The sequence below is a fragment of the Hippopotamus amphibius genome, chromosome 7, assembly GCF_030028045.1.
Source record: "Hippopotamus amphibius kiboko isolate mHipAmp2 chromosome 7, mHipAmp2.hap2, whole genome shotgun sequence".
NCBI lineage: Eukaryota > Metazoa > Chordata > Mammalia > Artiodactyla > Hippopotamidae > Hippopotamus > Hippopotamus amphibius.
The window spans coordinates 94,734,296-94,752,862 of NC_080192.1; the positions used below are offsets into that span (position 1 = coordinate 94,734,296).

At 45.0% G+C, this 18,567-nt stretch overlaps 1 protein-coding gene across 6 annotated transcripts in view; it reads left to right on the top strand.

Moving 5' to 3' along the window:
- SERTAD2 (SERTA domain containing 2) overlaps positions 1-16,389 on the top strand; it is a 107,247-nt gene extending 90,858 nt beyond the window's left edge. For 3 of the 6 annotated variants that reach the window (XR_009054681.1, XR_009054680.1, XR_009054685.1), the window contains exon 2: positions 3,302-11,212. Coding sequence is in view for 3 of the 6 variants with exons in the window: in XM_057741611.1 (XP_057597594.1) it covers positions 11,232-12,167 (936 nt within the window). In the remaining 3 variants the exon portion in view is untranslated. The other 3 variants (XM_057741611.1, XM_057741610.1, XM_057741609.1) reach the window with 1 other exon arrangement.
- The last annotated feature ends 2,178 nt before the right edge of the window (positions 16,390-18,567 follow it).

Here is an 18,567-nt window from a genome sequence, read left to right on the forward strand (position 1 = left end):
ATCTCAAAATAGCCCCAAAGTAATTATTTTTAAAAATGAATGGCGGCCATATTTACAAAGTATCATTCACTGCCCTCAAGTTTAGTTTGTATCATTTCCTTTTTCTACTTTGTGAATTATTCAAGTATATGATATAAAGTTTGAATTGTCTTTGTAAAACCTTATCACCACCCTGCCTAATTCTTAGAATTAACTAAACATTCTGAATATGTATGTTGCTTATATGAAATATTTACATAGTAGAATAGTTATTTCCTCCCTTTTACGCGTCTCTTATTTCTTTTATCTTGTACCTTAAATTTTTATACTCATATGTCATATTGTAGAAATGGGATAGTTTTCTTTTAAGGAATCCACATTTAGACCATACAGTACAATGTTTAGATTTACTCAGTGAGTAAATAAGTCAATAAAGAATATCTCTCTGGTTTTCCTCTTTAAATTGCATGTGGAAGTTAAAAGATGAAATATGTTCTGTATTTGTGAGGAATATAAAGCATGTCTTCTTTTAAGTGATTTTTCACAGTAATAAAGCATTCCCAATTTGAAAACAAAGAAGATTAAAAACTAATAACTTTTAAGAAACACATTCATAACACTTCATAACATAAGAAAAACACTTCCTGATGTAGCATACTTAGTTTTTGTTAGTTTTATTCAGTGCCAAGTTAGTTGGCTAACAAAACCTAGATGGTAATGTTTTGTTTTAATTAAGATGCAGTTTTATTTTTCATATTTGTTCTAGCAAATTATATTTACCTGTTTTAGTGTGACTGTTTTATGTATCTGAAAGCGCTCTTTAAAAAAAACAGAACAAACAACAAAAACAAAAACACTGTCACATACTTTTGGCAAAGCATTTGGTTTCTACCCTAAGCTTTTTTCCCCCTGACATTATTTATTAAGGGTCTCTAGTGTGAGGGGAAAAACAAGGTATCTTTGGGGAAAAGATGGTACAGGAGGGTTGAAACCAGAATCCATCCAAACAATTATAAGTACTGGAGAAAAAAAGTATTTTCATTGTGCAGGGGAATGGGGGTGGGGTGAGGCTTGGCTAGCCTTTACTGGCATAGAGTCTTAAGGGAAAGAAATTCAAATCTAAGAATTCCTTCCCTTAATGATAATGAGGCTTTAGATTCAGCATGCTAAAGATGTGTTCCTCACACCAGATTAGTGTGGAGTAGCATCATAATTTTAGTGACTACAATAATATATTATTTATAAAAGTAATATTATAATAGTTCATATTTACCAAGTTTCATATGGAAAGATTGGTGATAATAGTCTCTTATGAACATTATTACTGAACATATAATATCATAGAACTTCAACTTGTAATTTTTTAAATAAATTTATTTATTTATTTATTTATTATTGGCTGTGCTGGGTCTTCATTGCTGTGCACAGACTTTATCTAGTTGCGATGGGCAGGGTCTAGTCTTCGTTGCTCTGTGTGGGCTTCTCATCGTGGTGGTGTCTCTTGTGGCAGAGCACAGGCTCAAGGTGCTTGGGCTTCACTAATTGCAGCACGTGGGCTCAGTAGTTGTGGCGCACAGGCTTCGCTGCTCCGCGGCATGTGGGATCTTCCCGGACCAGGGATCGAACCCATGTCCCCTGTGTTGGCAGGCAGATTCTTAACTATTGCGCCACCAGGGAAGTCCCTCAACTTGTAACGTGAACAGGAAGAATTCTAGCAAGTTACACAGTCAGCTTGCTTCATTATCTCACTAAGGTTACCTGAGTTACATTTTACCATTAAACGGCTCCTCTCCAGTATTCTTTAGGAAGTTTTCCCAAATAACTGCCTGAAGCCATTTCTGTTCAGTGTGGAGGTAATTTCCTGTTATTAAGAAGCAATAGGATTATTGAAGCCTTTTCTATCCCAGTAAAATTCCTACTTCTGACCTTGAGACTCATTGTGTGGTGTGGAGATCTCTTTGGGACCCCAACTGGAAATTCTTAACTACTGGTTTCTCCCTGTCCATATCTCATGACTCAGGTGGTATGTTTGTTGTTGCGTGTTTGTTCTCACTTCAGAAATCCTCCAGGGATTTTTTTTTTTAAACCATGGATTTTGAAACATCAGTGTTACTTCTATGCAGACGACAACTTTTTTCTACATTTAATATTTCCAGATTTTGAACCATAGCATAAAATAATTTAGTTTGGTCTTGGCAGGGCTCTTGGCTTGCTTAGCAGTGTCCTATGGAGACCTGAATTTGGGAACAGTCTTGGAAATATGTATACTTTGAGAGATCTGTAGTTAGAAACTGCAATGAATAATGACTTCAGGAGTGCCTGTTGCTCTACTGCGCCCCCTCGTGGTTAGATGTGATATGCTCTGTCAAAGCCGAAGAGGAGTTCTCACTTGTACTGGGCATGCTTGTTTACACAGAGCATTTATAGTTTTCTTCTGTGTAAAATAACCTATCAAGTTAATATAATAGTTTTCGCTGAGGGTATAAATAGTTTTTTGTGCTTATTTGATTTTTTAATTTGTAGAACTAAAAATATGTGTTGGGGGGGTGTGTGTTTTACTTTTTTCTCTTGGAAAATTCCAGACACACTCAAAAGTAAGGAGAAGAGTACAATGCATCCCCTTGTACTTATCATCCGGCTTCAAGAGTTATCAGCATTTTGTCATTCTTGTTTCATCTTCATGGCCGTTTTCTTCTAGAGTATTTTAAAGCAAATTCCAGGCATCGTATCATGTTATGTTTCTGTTAAGTTTAGAAACTGTATAATTTGGCTCAGTCTTTTACCTTAGGTGTGCAGTGCTTTTAGCCAGAATTGTTAGGTAAAATAAGAGAATTGTTGGCATTCTCAGTATCTTTAGAAGAAGGTGACTGGTGTCCCTAGCCTCCTAAGAGTTAGGTATAAAACCTAAAATTCTCAGCTGGCTGAGGAACCAGTAAGACAGGATATAAAGAAATATTTTCTAATACTTAACAGTTACATTCTAAAAATCCTGTTTCTTTCCAGATGTTTATTAACAAGGCCATAATTTATTCCAGAGAAATATTCACTTGAAACATTCTCTCGCAGAATGTGCCTACTAAATGCAGTTAGTTGTCAGCATTTTTAAGGGTCCTTTTCTTTTTCCAAGAGAAAAGATGATGTTTGACAAACCAGCAGCGTCAGAAACCGTCTTCAATTTAATAGAAGTGTGTAAAACTCCTGAGAGGGAAAGCTAGGGTTTCTTAAGATGTAGATTTGAGGAGGAGATCACCACACAGTAAAAGCTGTTGTTTTCATTGACTTCGAGGTTGACTTCCTGGCCTAATTTCGGTTTTGTCTCCAGGCTCTAAGACGCTGTCAGGAAAGCACGGAGGATTGTTCGCGGCGGTCCCGGTCCAAAGGCAGAGCCTGCTGGCGGCTACGCCGGCCGCCGTGCAGTGCGGGCAGCGGAGCCCGCGCCCCCAGCGCCGCCGGGAGAGCCAGGGGAGGCGCCGCCGCAAACAGTGGTGTCGGGTTACAGCCTCGGAGCCGCGCCGAGCGCGCCTAACTGGCTTGATCGAGTGACTGGCTTCATAATTACATTGCTGATTTGTTAGGGAAGGCTTTGTCTTACTTACCAATTAGCATGGATGTTACTGCAGGGACCTCATCCTGGATGAGCTTGGGTTTTTCTTAAAAAAAAAAAAAAAAAAGCTTCCCCGATCCGGGCAGCTTTAGGGGTTCAGTTGCTAACCCTCCCTTGTCTTCTGGGAGTCCTCACCCTGTCTGTAAACACGCAGAGGCTTTCTCCCCTTTGGAATTTTGCCCGTGTTTCTGGCATTCCCGCGGCCAGAGGCAGCCACTTTGGGGTCTGCAGGCGGCCTGTGGGAGTGCTGACCCCACACCGCCTCCTGGAGGCTCATCACCCCCGTTTTTTTTGGGGGGGGCAGCTGCACCGGCCACAGCGCATAGCTCACCCCCGCTGGCAGACCCTTACAGGCACCCCCCTTTCTGTCAGCCCTCTCCCAGATGTGCCAGCACCACCACCTACCGTGTCCCTGCAGGGTGGCCTTTCTGTTCTCCTGGTGGGTTCTGTTGTTATTTGGGGGAGGGAGGGTGTTAAAAGCATAGGCGTTATCAGATTTGTGAGTCCTGGGTGTTTTTTAAGATGTAATATTTTCACAGTGTGGAAAGTTGTCTGAGCGAACCTGGCTCCCCTGAGTGGAAGGGGGAGGGGCCTTTCCTTCCTGCCTGGGAGCTGCTGTGTGACCGCCAGACAGGAGAGCCATGTCTCAGAGTTCGCCCACAGCTGGTGGGAGATGTCCAGGTCACCACCTCAAAAGCAGGATCCAGAGCACATTATCGTAAGGCAGGTGTACAGGATGAGGAGAGGAGAGATTGAGAATACTCTGTGTTTCAGAAGTTGTCTCACCAGCATTTCTGGCCAGCCTCTCTTCTGCTTTTGGAAGGCTGTCACCCACTCAGTGGTTTTGCCATGGGGCACTCCTTTCTTCTTGCACTGCCCCCAAAAGAAACTGAAAGAATGTGTGTGTTTGCACTTAAAGGACTTTGGGTTTGGAGGCTCAGGATGTCAGAGTGAGGAAGTAGCCTCTGCTAGCCTCTTTGAAGACACTCTGTCACACATCTTAGCTTCTTTTCTTTTCAAACCAGGTAGATCCATACGGAAAAATCATCATTCTGAATCATTGGCATTGCCATAAATGCCTCGTTTTTATGATTTTTAGTGTCAGTGTGGGCACATCTGGACTTTTCAGCAACCAGCAGTCACACCAGTGATCACACCGGATGGTGTACTTGAGGAGATTGGGGACCCCTTGGATTAGGAGCCTTTAACTTGAGAGCTGTTAATTAACTAGTGACACAGGCATAGGGAAACGCGCACAGGTCCTAAGTGTGCAGGCCAGTGACTCATCCCAAAGCAGGCACCCGGGAGCCAAGGGCCCCACTACTAACACCCTTCCCCCACGGCAGACACCAGGGCTGAGTTCTGCCTTGTTAACTGCCTGCTGAGACAACACAGCACTTCAATCCTGAAGCCTGCTACACTCCTGAGAGGGGAAAGCCCTGGATTTCTAGTTGTCACTCACTAGTCCAAAAGGAAATTGGAACAAGCTCTTGAAAATATACACAAGATACAAACCATCATGCCTTGAGGTGTTTTGGAGTAGTGGCTTTCGGGATCTCCCGTCTGCCCCACCTCTGTGTGCGGACAGGCATCCCTCCACCTGAGTGGATGAGCTGAGCTGGGAGTCATTTCCATTCCCTCCACTTGCCTCCCCTCTTAGCTGCCTCTTTGATCATGTGGTCAGTCATACCTTTCCCCAGTCATTTCCTCCCTTCAGAAACTGGGACTAAGCTACCCATTTTGACCTTCTTTTACGCCTTTTGGAGCATTAATTCCCTTGGACACTGAGTAGGGTGAGGTAAAGGGTTTTCCTTCTCTCTGGGGTGATAGCTATTTGGGGGCATGAACTGAGAAAGCAAAATGCAGTCTTTTGCATCTTTTTTTGACCCGCGCTGAGTCAGAAAGCCAGCCCTCGTGGTGAGCAGAGAAGGGCTCCCAGTGTGGGCCTCTCACAAGCCCCAGTGGAGATGCTGCTCGTACAGGCCACACAGCCCCTCCATGCATGTGTCTGTCAGTGGCCACCGGGCTCTGGGCCTCTAGGAAGCACGTGTGGCCACAGAGGGCTGCACGTTAAAGCAGTGGGTTTCGTTGTTGTTAGTGGGAATGTTAGAAGCGGTGCTTTGCAAAAGTAGATTTAATATGCTTAATTTTAAAATTATAACATTTATGTTGACAGTTCAAATAACATTAAAGGAGAGTGAGTTTTAAAAATTTTTCCAAGGCATAGCTTTTAAATAATTGAAAAACATTGAGTTTAAGAGAACTTTTTTGATTGATTGGTTTTATGGGGGTTTTTTTTTTTTTTTGATGTTGTATTTTTTCCCTTAATGCTTTAAAAATGTAGAAGCTATGAAATGCTCTCTTGTAACACATAGGTACTATTTTAGTTTCTCTTTGGACATTGGGCATAAGGCCTCACTGCCATTCACTCTGTGATCACAGCAAGAAGAATCTAGGCCCCAGTGAGCGGGTGGGATCTGATATACCAGTCTGAGAAGCTGAGCTTTATCATTAAAATTGAGCTGAAGACATCTTAATTCTGCATGTAGTCTTTCTTTTTTAATGTCAGTTGCCATCACAAAAACATTGCTCATTCTTTTTTCCTTACCTGCTTAGGCACAAATAGGGAAGCCCTTCGGACTCAAATTTGAATAAAGATATTCTCAGGCTTAAATATGAAATAGCCGGATGGGGAAAAAAGGAAGTTGTAGTTCTTGAAATGAGGTCCCCATTTCAAATGAGGTCCTGGAAACTTGGAAATGCAGATCTTGGGCCTCCACACCAGACGGACTGAATGAGAATCTGGGATTGTTGGGGGTGGCATCATTCTGTGTTAACTAGCCCCAGCAGCGCGTCTGATGCTCACCCAGGTTTGAGAACTGAAGATTGAGAGAAGCATCCCTGCCCAAACTGTGTGCCTCGGGTCCTGACACATCTCCTTACCCAGGGCCTGCCCTGTACAGCTGTGCCCTCTGAGGTTCGTTCAGCCCTCGCCGTCGTCATACCCTCCCTCCCATGCCAAGTTTACACTGAGAGGCAGAGACACACATCTCTGTCTTTGTTTTGCAGTCCTTCTCTGGCTGTCCCCTTGGTGTCTTTTCTCATTCCTTCCATTTACTATTTATCCAGTGACTGTTTCTGGAGCATCTTCTATGTGTCAGGGACTGCCTTATCCTGAGGATATAGAGATGAAAGGAACAGGCTGAAACCTTCAGAGAGCTTACCATCTGGGGTGGGAAACAGACTGAGAGACAATCCTGCCTTCAATATAAACCTCAAATCCTATCTCCAGAAGTCCCCTGGTCACCCCGTCTGTACTGATCTCTTAGACTCCTTACTGTGGGAGTCATTCAGAATCTGGAATTGCAAACCTCCAAGTAGGTAATATGTTTCTCCTGCTTCTCTGGTTCTTTCTCTTCTGAGGACTCTCCTAGTGACATGTTACTTTTTTGATCAACTGCCCAAGCATATTATAGCTTTTGAGGGCAGGGTCCTCCGTAATGAAAGCAGCACAATTGAAAGCCAGGTTTCTTATCTGGAGAGTTTTATTCGCTAGTAAACTTCCTGGAAAACTCCAGCAGAGAAGTGTTCATTTGTAGGGCTACCCATGAGTTTTGTTCTCTGTTTTCAAAACTTAGATTGCTGCAGTTCATACTTGCCAAAAGTTATGTTAAGTAAATCAGAATGCCAGGAGTTTGTTTCTAACAAGGTTATTGGGGAGGGAGGGTGTTTTATCTCGAACCTTATATTAAGAGCCAATGAATATTCAATAGAAGAGTGGCTGTGGTTAGTTTTAGGCCCCTCTGGGTGAGCAGGGAAGGGAGGGAGCACCCACCTCACTCCTCCACTTGGGGGTCTCTAACCAGCTCTAAAAGCTCAGGGTCCCTTTTGGGCCTTTGACCGAAAGATTCGATAGAAGACATGGGCTTTGGGCCTGGGTCTTCACAAGCCAAGGGAGGGGGCGGAGTGGGGTGCCATCCCTGGGGGTGGCTTGGAAACTGACTTGTCACAAGCCCCTCCTGTCGGTGAACTACAGACTACCGTCCTGTGTCCCGTTCCACCGCCAAGGGGCCTCTCAGGCAGGAACAGCAGACACCCCCCTCCTGTTACCTTGAAGCCCTTAATGAGATCCAGCTACTGCTCCATCTTCACGCTGCAGCCAAGTGAGGCCTTTTAAAACGTCACGTGCCTCTCCAGTGGCCTGAAGAGCTGTTGCGGTTGTCGTAGAGTGCCCCAGGAAAAGGCTTTGGGCATCCTGGCCCTCAGGTTCTTGAGAGGCTTGTCTTTCCTTTGAATTGTGCCTGCTCCAGCATGTGGCATTCACACAGCACCAAGCGAGGGTCCTTCTCACCTCCCTCCCACTTCTAGGAGCTGGAGGCCTCTTCTGAAAGTGGGCAGACAGGACTCTCAACCGTGTGTTAAGCAAACTTGGGGAAAACTTTAATTTTTTACAAATTTTAAATTTAAAAAAATTCTTTTAATGTTAACGTTCTAAGTAAGAATGTGGATTAGATTTTATTGTGTTGTTTTTTACTCCTTTCTGCAAAAAATGTAGCTAGAATTCAGATTACAAATCAGGATTGTGTGCATTTTGCAATCTTACTGGGTGTGTAGAGCAGGCTTGCCTCATAAAATGAAATAGAAAAATGAAGGCAAACCTGCTTTGAGGCGCACTCTGTCATGGGTCCTTATTTACACCTTTGAGAAGCATCCAAGATTCGATTCGTCTCGCCTGTTCCTGCCCATGGATCTTGCTTACACAGGCCCTCCTCCATCCCCTTCCAGAGAGCGGCATGAATGTCTTATCAGGCTTTCCCTAAATCATTAGGTTTATCACACAGCTGTGACCAGCTAGATCATTCTAATTAGAAATTAGGCACTTCTCATGTTGAAATCTCTCCGAAAAGTATCTCCATAGATCTCTCTCAGCAAATGGGAATTCTGCTGAATGCCTGTAGTACGATATGCTTTTTAAATATCTAAGTTCTCTGTGCTCGGTAATTATTTCTAGAGAAGTGCGAGTTATTGAAAAAGTCCTGTTGTTTTTTTTCTGGCAACATGTCAGCTCTGTGTGAATGACTAAAAGAAAGGAAAAGTCCACGTTGTCTTAACTAAGTGTTGCTTCTCCAGAAAACCAGTAAAAGTTTAAAGTGGCAGTGAGCTTACTGATTTGTTCTGAGGTGTGTATTTGGTTTACATTTGGGGTGCTTCTCAAACTTTGGGATGAAGGACCATCTTGTTGGTGTTTTCCTCCTTTATAGACTAATACTTTAGTAAAACACGATAAAAATAATTACTAGAAAAATGAAATGAGTACAAAGATGTAAAAATAAAATCCTCATTTAAAAAAATGAAGTTTACAGACTTATAAATACTCTGTAAATCTGCTATAAAAGTTTCTAAACAATACAGTATCTCTACTTACCTCATCATGAACTAGTAGCTATTTACAGACTGGCTCCATCTATGGACCACACTTTGAGAAACACAGTTTTAGAGTGTGTGTGTGCACTGTGTACTCTCGGCACGCGTTTGGATGCATTGGGTACATTCAAATTATAGCATATAATGTGGGTTATATAACAGCTTCATATGATAATTAAATGCATTTGGTGAGCTCTTTGGTAAAAATGGAGTTTTTCTGGAAGTGACATTCAATACTTAAATTGTAAACAAATACAAATAGTATATATGTAAATACTGTTATCTGTTTTAAAACACAGTTGTCCAGTAATACTTCTAATGAATAAAGTAGAAAGTGTTTTGTAAGTCACCTCTTCTTAGATTCACACTCAAGTTTAAATGGGCACAGATAACTTTAGATAGGAAATGCAAAGTGTATATACAAAGTGTATGAGACTTCTAGCGCTGAACAGTACAGTGTTTGTCATGTGAAGCATTAGATAAGCGAGTTGTTATTATCATACCTTCCTTGCCTCAGAGAACAATTAATTACAGGACTGATCTTTGGTCCTAGTGATCCACAGCCATTTTCTTACTGTTTACAGAGTGAGGGAAAGTGTTTCCTACAAGTAACTCCACATTCTTTATGAGCATTAGCAAATTCTTAGGCTGATTCTGACGCGATGGATTGCAGCTGTCTTCATCCTTCTCTCCTGGAGACTGAGGCCCATGAAGGCAGTCACCCCGAGTGGGACTTGTGCTCCGGGCTCTGTGTCCACCTGCATGTCTGTCGGCCTGGCGGGGCAGCGTTGGCCTTCTTTCGCAAAGCCTTGGGAGGAAGTTCTGGGAAGTTTTATTATGGTTAGCCTCCTTCCTTTAGGATGAGACTCCTGATTGAAAATGATAATGAGGTGTAGGAGAAGATGTTCAGCCCCTTGAAGACCAGGCGTTATTCCTGGCAGAGTGCCCAAGACAGCAGAGATGCGGGATGAGTTAAAGGATTGCAGGGGGCCGGCCATTCAGTAAAAGGCAAGTCGCCTTTAGAAGAAAAACTGGATCACTACAAAGCACTTTCTTGTATGTGACAATTTCAGAAAGAGTGAGTGGCCTTGAGAGCATTAACACGCACCTGTGGGTGAGCGCTGTAGGTGGGGGAGAGAGCAGGCACTGGCCTGGCTTGCTTATTAGAAGCATGTCTCCTGGTCTGAACAACAGCCTAAGGACAGCTTTCTTGAAGGTTACAAAGTGAGGTCTGTGAGTCAGAGGCCGGTGGACTTGGGATTGCTGTTTAGATGGTAGAACTTCTGAGAGGAAGGGCCACTCTCCAGAAGGCACGGGCAGCTGAGGGTGTCTTCACTCAGGCCAGAGCACTCGAGGCAGGCAGGACTTAAAATCCAACCCGTTCCCCAAAGCTCATGGTCTGAGATGGGAGATCGTTGTTTCTTTGAAATCCCTGCTGGAATCACAGCAGGTATTTTGTTAAGAAATGTGTACTCCAACAGCAATGCTCATAATCCGAGCAAATTTCTTTTAAATTAGTCCGGTTGCACTCAGGCATGGCTGCATGTGATGAAATTGAGCCATGGAAAAACTTGGGCTGGGAAATCCACATTCCTCCACTTGATTCTAGAGAGAAAAGCAGTGGCAGCTCCATCACTGTGGTCATTTAACACAGTCCAAGCGCTTCGCCACATGTCACCAAACAGGCAGAAAGGCTCTGTGTGTGACAAGGAAGGAAACAGCGTTTTGAAAGCACACGCAGTTCTACCAAAATTGTGCATGTTCCCCTTTCTCCAGCGGGGTTCTTTTCATCATTCCAAGTGTGTTCAAGCTGTGCTCTATGACACCTTTACCTGTTTGGGTCATAGCATTGTCAGTGTTTTCTTGGGCTTTAAAAATAAATCTCTTTGGGGGAGGGAAGTTGAACCTGCATGGTAACACGATAGGCATGTGAATGCAAGCACACCAGCAGAAAGTCAGAATCCTGGTTTCCATGGTAACGTTTAACTTGTCTGTGTTGTACACATTTCTCAAGAAATACATTCAACAGACTCCCCAGTGATAAAAATTGCTCCACCGGCACACAAAGGTAGATTTCCCAATGAATTCCTCTGTTGTAACCAGCCCTGGGCAGGGAACTCGAGTCTGAGTCCTGCCCTCCTCCTCATCTGCGTCTTCTTTTTTTCGGTGGAAATTCGTTTCTGTGGGATTGATTCCATCTCCTTCCTTTCTCCTTGGCAGATATATGTTGGGGAAAGGAGGAAAACGGAAGTTTGACGAGCATGAAGATGGGCTGGAAGGCAAAATCGTGTCCCCCTCCGACGGTCCGTCCAAGGTGTCTTACACCTTACAGCGCCAGACTATCTTCAACATTTCCCTTATGAAACTCTACAACCACAGGCCCCTCACAGAGCCCAGCTTGCAAAAGACCGTGCTCATCAACAACATGTTGAGGCGGATCCAGGAGGAGCTGAAGCAGGAGGGCAGCCTGAGGCCCGCGTTCCCCGCCTGCTCGCCGCCCGCCGACCCGCTGGCCTCCAGCTACCGGGAGGCGCCGCCCGCCTTCAGCCACCCCGCGCCCGCGCCCTGCGAGCTGGGCGGCGCGGCGCCCCTGGAGGCCTGCCTCACCCCCGCCTCGCTGCTCGAGGACGACCAGGACACGTTTTGCACTTCCCCGGGCGCGCAGCCTGCGGCCCCCGCCAGACTCGCACCTCCCGCCCTCCCGCCGGAAAAGGACAGCTTCTCCTCTGCCCTGGACGAGATCGAGGAGCTCTGTCCCACATCTACCTCCACGGAGGGCGCGGAGGCCGCCACCGCCGGCCCGAAAGGGGACTCCGGCGGGCCCGGCGCGCAGAGACCCGAGGGGCTCCAGGACGGCCGGCCCGACGACCCGAAACTGATGGACTCCCTGCCCGGCAACTTTGAGATCACCACGTCCACGGGCTTCCTGACAGACTTGACCCTGGACGACATCCTGTTTGCCGACATTGACACGTCCATGTACGACTTTGACCCCTGCACGTCCACGTCGGGGACATCCTCAAAAATGTCCCCCGTGTCGGCCGACGACCTCCTCAAGACGCTGGCCCCCTACAGCAGCCAGCCCGTCGCCCCGAGCCAGCCTTTCAAGATGGACCTCACGGAGCTGGACCACATCATGGAGGTGCTGGTGGGGTCCTGAGCCCCGGGGCCCCGCACCTGCGCCCTGCACCCCGACAGCTCTCCGCACTGTGCATGCACCCTTGCTTGCCTTTTTCTGAGAAAAAGAACATTCTACAAAAGGATCACACTAGTTTTTGCTTTGAGCAGAGTTGGAGTGCCTTCATCCAAGTATGACCACTTTTCATATGCTTTTTTGAGTGGTTCCTCAGAGACCTACTACCCGGGAATAGGAAAGAATACATTTGAAGACAATGTTGCTGTGTTGAATGACAAAAACAGTTCAAGGGAAGCACAAGGAATAAGTTGGAAAAGCTGTAAATTGCATGTGCATATTTGTCTATTTTTTCTATAAGTTTTATTGCAAGAGGTTAAAAAAAAGAAAATATATATATATTATTTAGATAATCTCAGTACCTTTTCCGGCATTTTCGCCCTGTATAGGTTGACTTGGCAATTCAGCCTTTTTAGAGGCATTAACTACTCCTCGTAAGTGTTGCATTTACATGGCTGTTTAGAAACTGCTGCCCAAATTTATTTTATATTTTTGTACAGATTCTGCAGTTTATGATATTGTTTTTCTAAAAACAAATGCTGTTTATACATATGAGATAGCTATTTTGATAGGATTTGCTCACATAGTTCCTGCAAACTTCAGATGTACAAGTTGCACTTGTACTTTTATAGAGTTGTAATGTTTTATATGTGTTTGGTGCAAAGAGAAAATTGGATCAAATCAATCTGCAGTTGATATCCCCAAATGCAAACACACACGCAGCGCTTTAAGAAGGGCCAGGAGATATCACACCCAAATTTCACAAGCACTGACCCCCTGGCATGAACACCCGCCAGCACTGTGACTTACAAAGCCAGAGCCAGGTCTGCTTATCAAACTTGCATTAAGCCGTTGGCGGGAGGTGGCCACGGAGCTCGGGTTTAAGTGATGGTTCTCTTTAGCTCTCTTTCTGGAGGGGAAGGCTACCAAGTACTCATTGTATTCATGCCAAGTCTGCGCTTTTAATTGTTTTTATTTTTTTAAACAAAACCCCAGATCTTTTCCTTTTTGGCATAATTTTTATGAAGATCTGAAATTTTACACACGAACAAAATTTTATGAAAAGCAACCGACCTCTTCGTGGAACTAAACCCTATTGCAATGCTTAGGGCTCTTCAAGAAGGAACTCTCCCCCAGGAGGCATCCATCATGTTGCTCAGTTGTCTTTTCCTGCTTCCCTTCCCTAGAGCTTTTGTTCCCTCTGTTGCTAAGTGCTGAAAATGGCATCTTCATGATCACCACAGTGAGCCTGGCTCTGCTCGGCCCAGCCTGGGATGCACTCTTGTAACACCCACGGCTCTTGAACCTGGAGTTGGTCCCATTACGTCATGGCCTCCGATCTGGTTGCTTTCTTGAATCAACTGCTTTAACTACACTTTACAAGGCTGTTTTACCCAAATACACAGACAGGACTTTCTATGCATGTTCCCCTCCTCCCCTCTTGCCATCCTCTCTCTGCCAGGAGCACTTGAGAACTAGCTTTTTATTCCTAGTGGTGTACATTTAATTTTAAAAACGTTTGCAATGTATCATGCTTGTTGCCGACATTGTTTATGGCCTTTCTGTTTCAGTTTTTTCTTTCTTCCAATGGTACTTTAGCTGGTTACAACCTATATTGTTGAAATGCAGGTGGCTTCTTTAGGAATAACTTTTATATTTATTTAAGAATTTTTAAATTATGGGATTTGTGTTGTTGTTGTCTTTGTTGTTGGTCATTTGTCAATATTCAGTCACCGATTCTGCTCACTTCTTGCCATGGATAAAAATTGAGTCTTTCTGGCCAATTAAAAAAGACAGCTTTATAAAATGGCACTTTAAACAAGCCATAGATAGTTTTATTTTTATAATGCACATGGCAAAGCAAATACATTTGTGATGAAGGAACTGCTCATCTAAGCAAAAGATTTGTGTATCATATGATTAAATCTTTCTACATTCTGATTTACTCCCTCCCCCAACTTGAATGTGTTTTTAAAGGCTAATTATCAACTCAGTCGAGCAGTGAGAAACCGATCAAATTGCACTGTTCTCCAGCAAGCACCCTCCACCAGACACTTCTTACTGCTGCAGATGTGTCATTCCCTTTGATAGGACCAGGGACCATATAGTTAAGGTGAGGGTTGTTGTAGATGCTTCCGGTGTCACTGTGCCTGTCCGTTTGAAGGGCTTCCTTTTCCTGTAGAGAACAAGTCCGCCCAGATGCCATGCTTCTGCTAAGTGGAGGACCCAGCAAACTGTCCACATGCCGCACGCATACACATACGTGTACATGCACAATAGTGTTGATTATTCCAGACAATAACAGGGTAAGGCGGCTGATTTGCCATTGTTAAAAACTGATGGATAGTAACTTAGAACAACTGTACTTTGGTTGGATTAGCAAATCGTGTGTTTAAACAAATCCCATATGTTGGGCAGCAGTTCAAATAAGCACAGCGAAGTGTTGCCCCCACGTGGTTCTCCGACTCTCCCGCATTTGTAAGGCTGGGCTTCAGGATCAAAACAAAAACCCCCAACAGCAGCACGCAAATGCTGGACACCCTCGCTGTACATTCTTCACATTCAAGGTCTAACGAGGAAGACGTGGGAGGTTAGTGGCCCTTTTTCAAAAGAACAAAACCATCAAGTGTTCTGGTTATCTTTGTGTCTTATTTTTACAAAGTGATGTCCCAACAGGGAAGAACGTGAGCCTGTGTGTGATCTCCAAGTCCCAGTTTGAGTGTGGGACGTGCTTCCAGATGCCACCCGGCAGCAGTGCCTTCCCCTTTCTAAAGGACATCGTGTGGCATTCAGAGTCAGGCGGGCAGTTTGAGGTGCCTTTACAAGAGAGACATGCTGGGTGGGGCTGGGAGAGGACAGTTATTGACAGTGATGTGCAATGAAGTGACAAGATGAGAGCAGAATAATAAGAGCTTTGAATTTGAAGTGATTTTTTTTTTCATAAGTTATTTATTCCTTTTTTTCTGTGTAAATATATTTATTTTACTATGGAGCTCTAACAACATCTGGATCGTAACATGTGCAGAATGTATGTAGGAATGTATTCTCCTGTAGGAATGTGTCTGTATTAAAAGGGGGTCCGAGCCAGACCCCGGGTCTTCTCATCGTATGCACAGTCCACATTCATTTTTACTCTCTCCTCTAATATGGGTCTATTTGAAATATGCAAAAGGTATGGATGAGAAATGTTTAATACCTCCAAATTTTTAAGAAAATCAAGCATCAAAGGGTTGATATTTTTAAACTTTTTTTAGTCGCACTTTCTCTTTATGACAGAAGAGGCAACCGCACCGACACCCTCGTTCACACCAAACGGTGGGAACTAGCCAGAGCCACCTCCACCAGAGTGTCTTTCTCAAGTGTGCTGCTTTTTGCCATAGCCCCTTTGAGTGTCCCGACTGCCCTGAGATCCATCAAGGAGAATTTCTTAAATAAATAAACTCCAAAGAGCCAAAGTGTCAACTTACAGATCATTTTTAAAGCTTAAATTTATTAACCACCTTTGTGGTAAACAATGAATTATGAATCCGCAGGGCAGCCTTCTCAAATGACAGATGTTAAAAAAAAAGAGAGAGAGAGACTCTACGTTGTGCAGCGATTGTTATTCTCTATATGAATTGTCTTAGTTTCAAAATCTTGCTGTTACAAATTGGACCTTTATGTGCTTTCTGAAAATAATTGAAAAGAGCGTATTTAATCTGTTCTGGCTGTAAATGGTTAACTTCCCATAACTGCCAGTGGCATCGAGATGTGTGTGTCCTGCTTATGTACAACTGTTTTCAGGGCTTCTAAGAATGAGTCTAAATGGTTCTTGAAAATTAGCCAGGATCAAATGCTATTGCAAACAAAGCCAATAACAATCTTGGACGTCTTTTGGGGATAACAAGTTTGGAAGAGAAGTGCGGTCCATACAAGCAAACAACCAAGATTTGGGAAAAAATGTACATAGTGACATGTTTGGTGCATGGTTTTTGAGGAGGGCTTTTGTCAAAAAGGAGGTGTAACCCTTCCCCCACAGACCTGAGAGCTGTGCCTTTTCTATGCAATATTACAGACGTTACATCGGAACCCAGATGGTGGTATTCACACGTAGGTTTGGGCTGTAATCTAAACAATTGGACAGATTAAATGTACATGGAAATGAGCAGTCTTACTTTTGTAGTTTTATATTATACAATAAACAGTTAAAAGATGAGAGAGGCGTGTTTGCAGTTTCCTTCTGCCCAGAGCACAACCAGCTTGAATGTCACCGTCTGCCCATGTCGGGGAGCAGTCTGCCCGTGGCCTCTGCTGGAGCTGGTGCTGTCACCCTCTCCCTCCGTCTTGGTCTCAGGAGCACGTTTCTCTCTTGGTTCTCTCCCTGCCTCTTGGGCCCTTCCTGAACTTCCTCCCCCAACTCTCTCTAAACATGTTTTTCTTCTCCCAGAGTTTGGTAGGTGACTAGCCCTTTGCTGAGCCTCCACTCCTGCTTGCTTTCCGAACGAGGGTTCCTAATCCACTCAGGACTCTGAAAACGGATTCCCAGCTCTTCCCTCTCTCCCAGGCTCTGGACTTCGTATCTGCCAAGCTTTGCCATCTCACACTCACTGGGTCTAAAACAGCCTCGTTTCCCCCACGGCGCGCGTCCTTCCCCTCTGGGCCTCTCTTTGGCTTCATCACCCTCTCCCAGGTGTGATTCCACGGCCTCGTTTCTGAACCTACCACAGCTTCCCCAACTCTGGCCCTCTTCCCCCTCACCTCCAGTTACTGCACCTGCTTCCTATCTGCTCTTCACTGCCATCTGGTTGTGTCTCTGACATCCTTGTTGCCAGCACTGGTGTTCCAGAGCACCAGTGGCTCACGAATTTACTGCACATCCTCCAGTAGCAGCCCCACCCCACCCTACCCCCCCGTTTATACAGTCCGGCCACCCACCCCCCACCATCTTCCACAGGGTGATAGAGGAGATCCTGTGCAATCTCCATGGTAGCTGGGCCATCGTTGAGGGAATCCGGCCCATCATCATGGAATCTGGCCTCACCTGCTCCAGGCAGTTCTGGGCCACTACGCCAGCCGGTGAGGGAATGGGGCTGGAAAAGGAGGGTTCCATTCCATCAGCAATGGAATATGGTGGCGGCGGGAGCATTGGGGAGGTGTTATAGGTTGAATTGTGTCCTCCAAAAAAGATCTGTTGAAGTTCTAACCCCCAAGACCTCAGAATATGACCTTAATTTGGAAATAGGGTCTTTACAGAGATAATCAAATTAAAATGAGTTTATTCGGGTGGGTCCTAATCCAATATGACTAGTGTCCTTATAAAAGGGGGGAGGGGGGCGGCACAGATTTCGACACATGCCAGCACAGAGAACACCATGTGAAGATGAAGGCAGAGATCAGGGTAATATATCTACACACCAAGGAACACCAAAGATCGCCAGCAAACCACCAGAAGCTGGGGTTGCAGCACGCGCAGACTTCTTCCTCACAGCCCTCGAAGGTACAAACCCTGCTGACACCTCCGTTTCTGACTTTTGGCCTCCAGAATGATCGATTTCCTTGGTTTAAGCCACGCTATAGTACTTTGTTACAGTAGCCCTAGCAGACTAACACGGGGGAGAACAGGCTGAGCTTAAGGCAGACATCCCGATGGAGATGCTCACTAGACCTCTAGAAATAAGAGGCTGTTGCTCAGGGGAGAGGTTCGTCTCTGGAATACAAGCATCTGTTATTAATAGGAGATAGAATGTTGGCGACTCGTTCCATCTCTCTGTACTAGTGAGGACGAGGTAAAGTCGTGGATCCTAAACCTGTTTGAACATGTTGACGGTGCCATAAAAGTGTAAGCTATGGCTGTTGTGTGTCCTCTTATGCCTCCAGCTGCACCTAGTGCATAATAGGCACTCAAAACATTTGTTGAATTAACCCCCCCCCCACCAAAAAAAAAAACCACCCTGTAGTTCGTCCTTCTCTACAGCAGGAGAGAAGCACAGAGCATGATCTTCCTTGCCTGGGTCCCAGGCCCACTCCCGTCTGGCCCTCTGGACCCCTCCATGGCCAGCACACTGCGTGCCGTTGCTTGTGCGCCCAGCTCTGCTTGTAAATATCCTACCCGTCACCTCCAGGCCAAGTTCCAGGGTCTGTGCACGAAGCCTCTTCTGCAGGGCTCTGCCTCTGCAAAGGCACTTAGCAAGGCTCGCCGCGTCTCAGGCTAGCTGTACAACTCTGTTTTCTGGGCTACCCCCTGCTGTTCTGAAGCGCAGCCGCCCTGTGGTGTTCATCTTTGCCGGAGGTCAGCAAACTTTGGCCCTTGGGCCAAATCCTGGCCACTGCCTGTTTCTGTGAGTTCTATTGGAACATGGCCACATTCATTTATGTGTGTATTATCTAT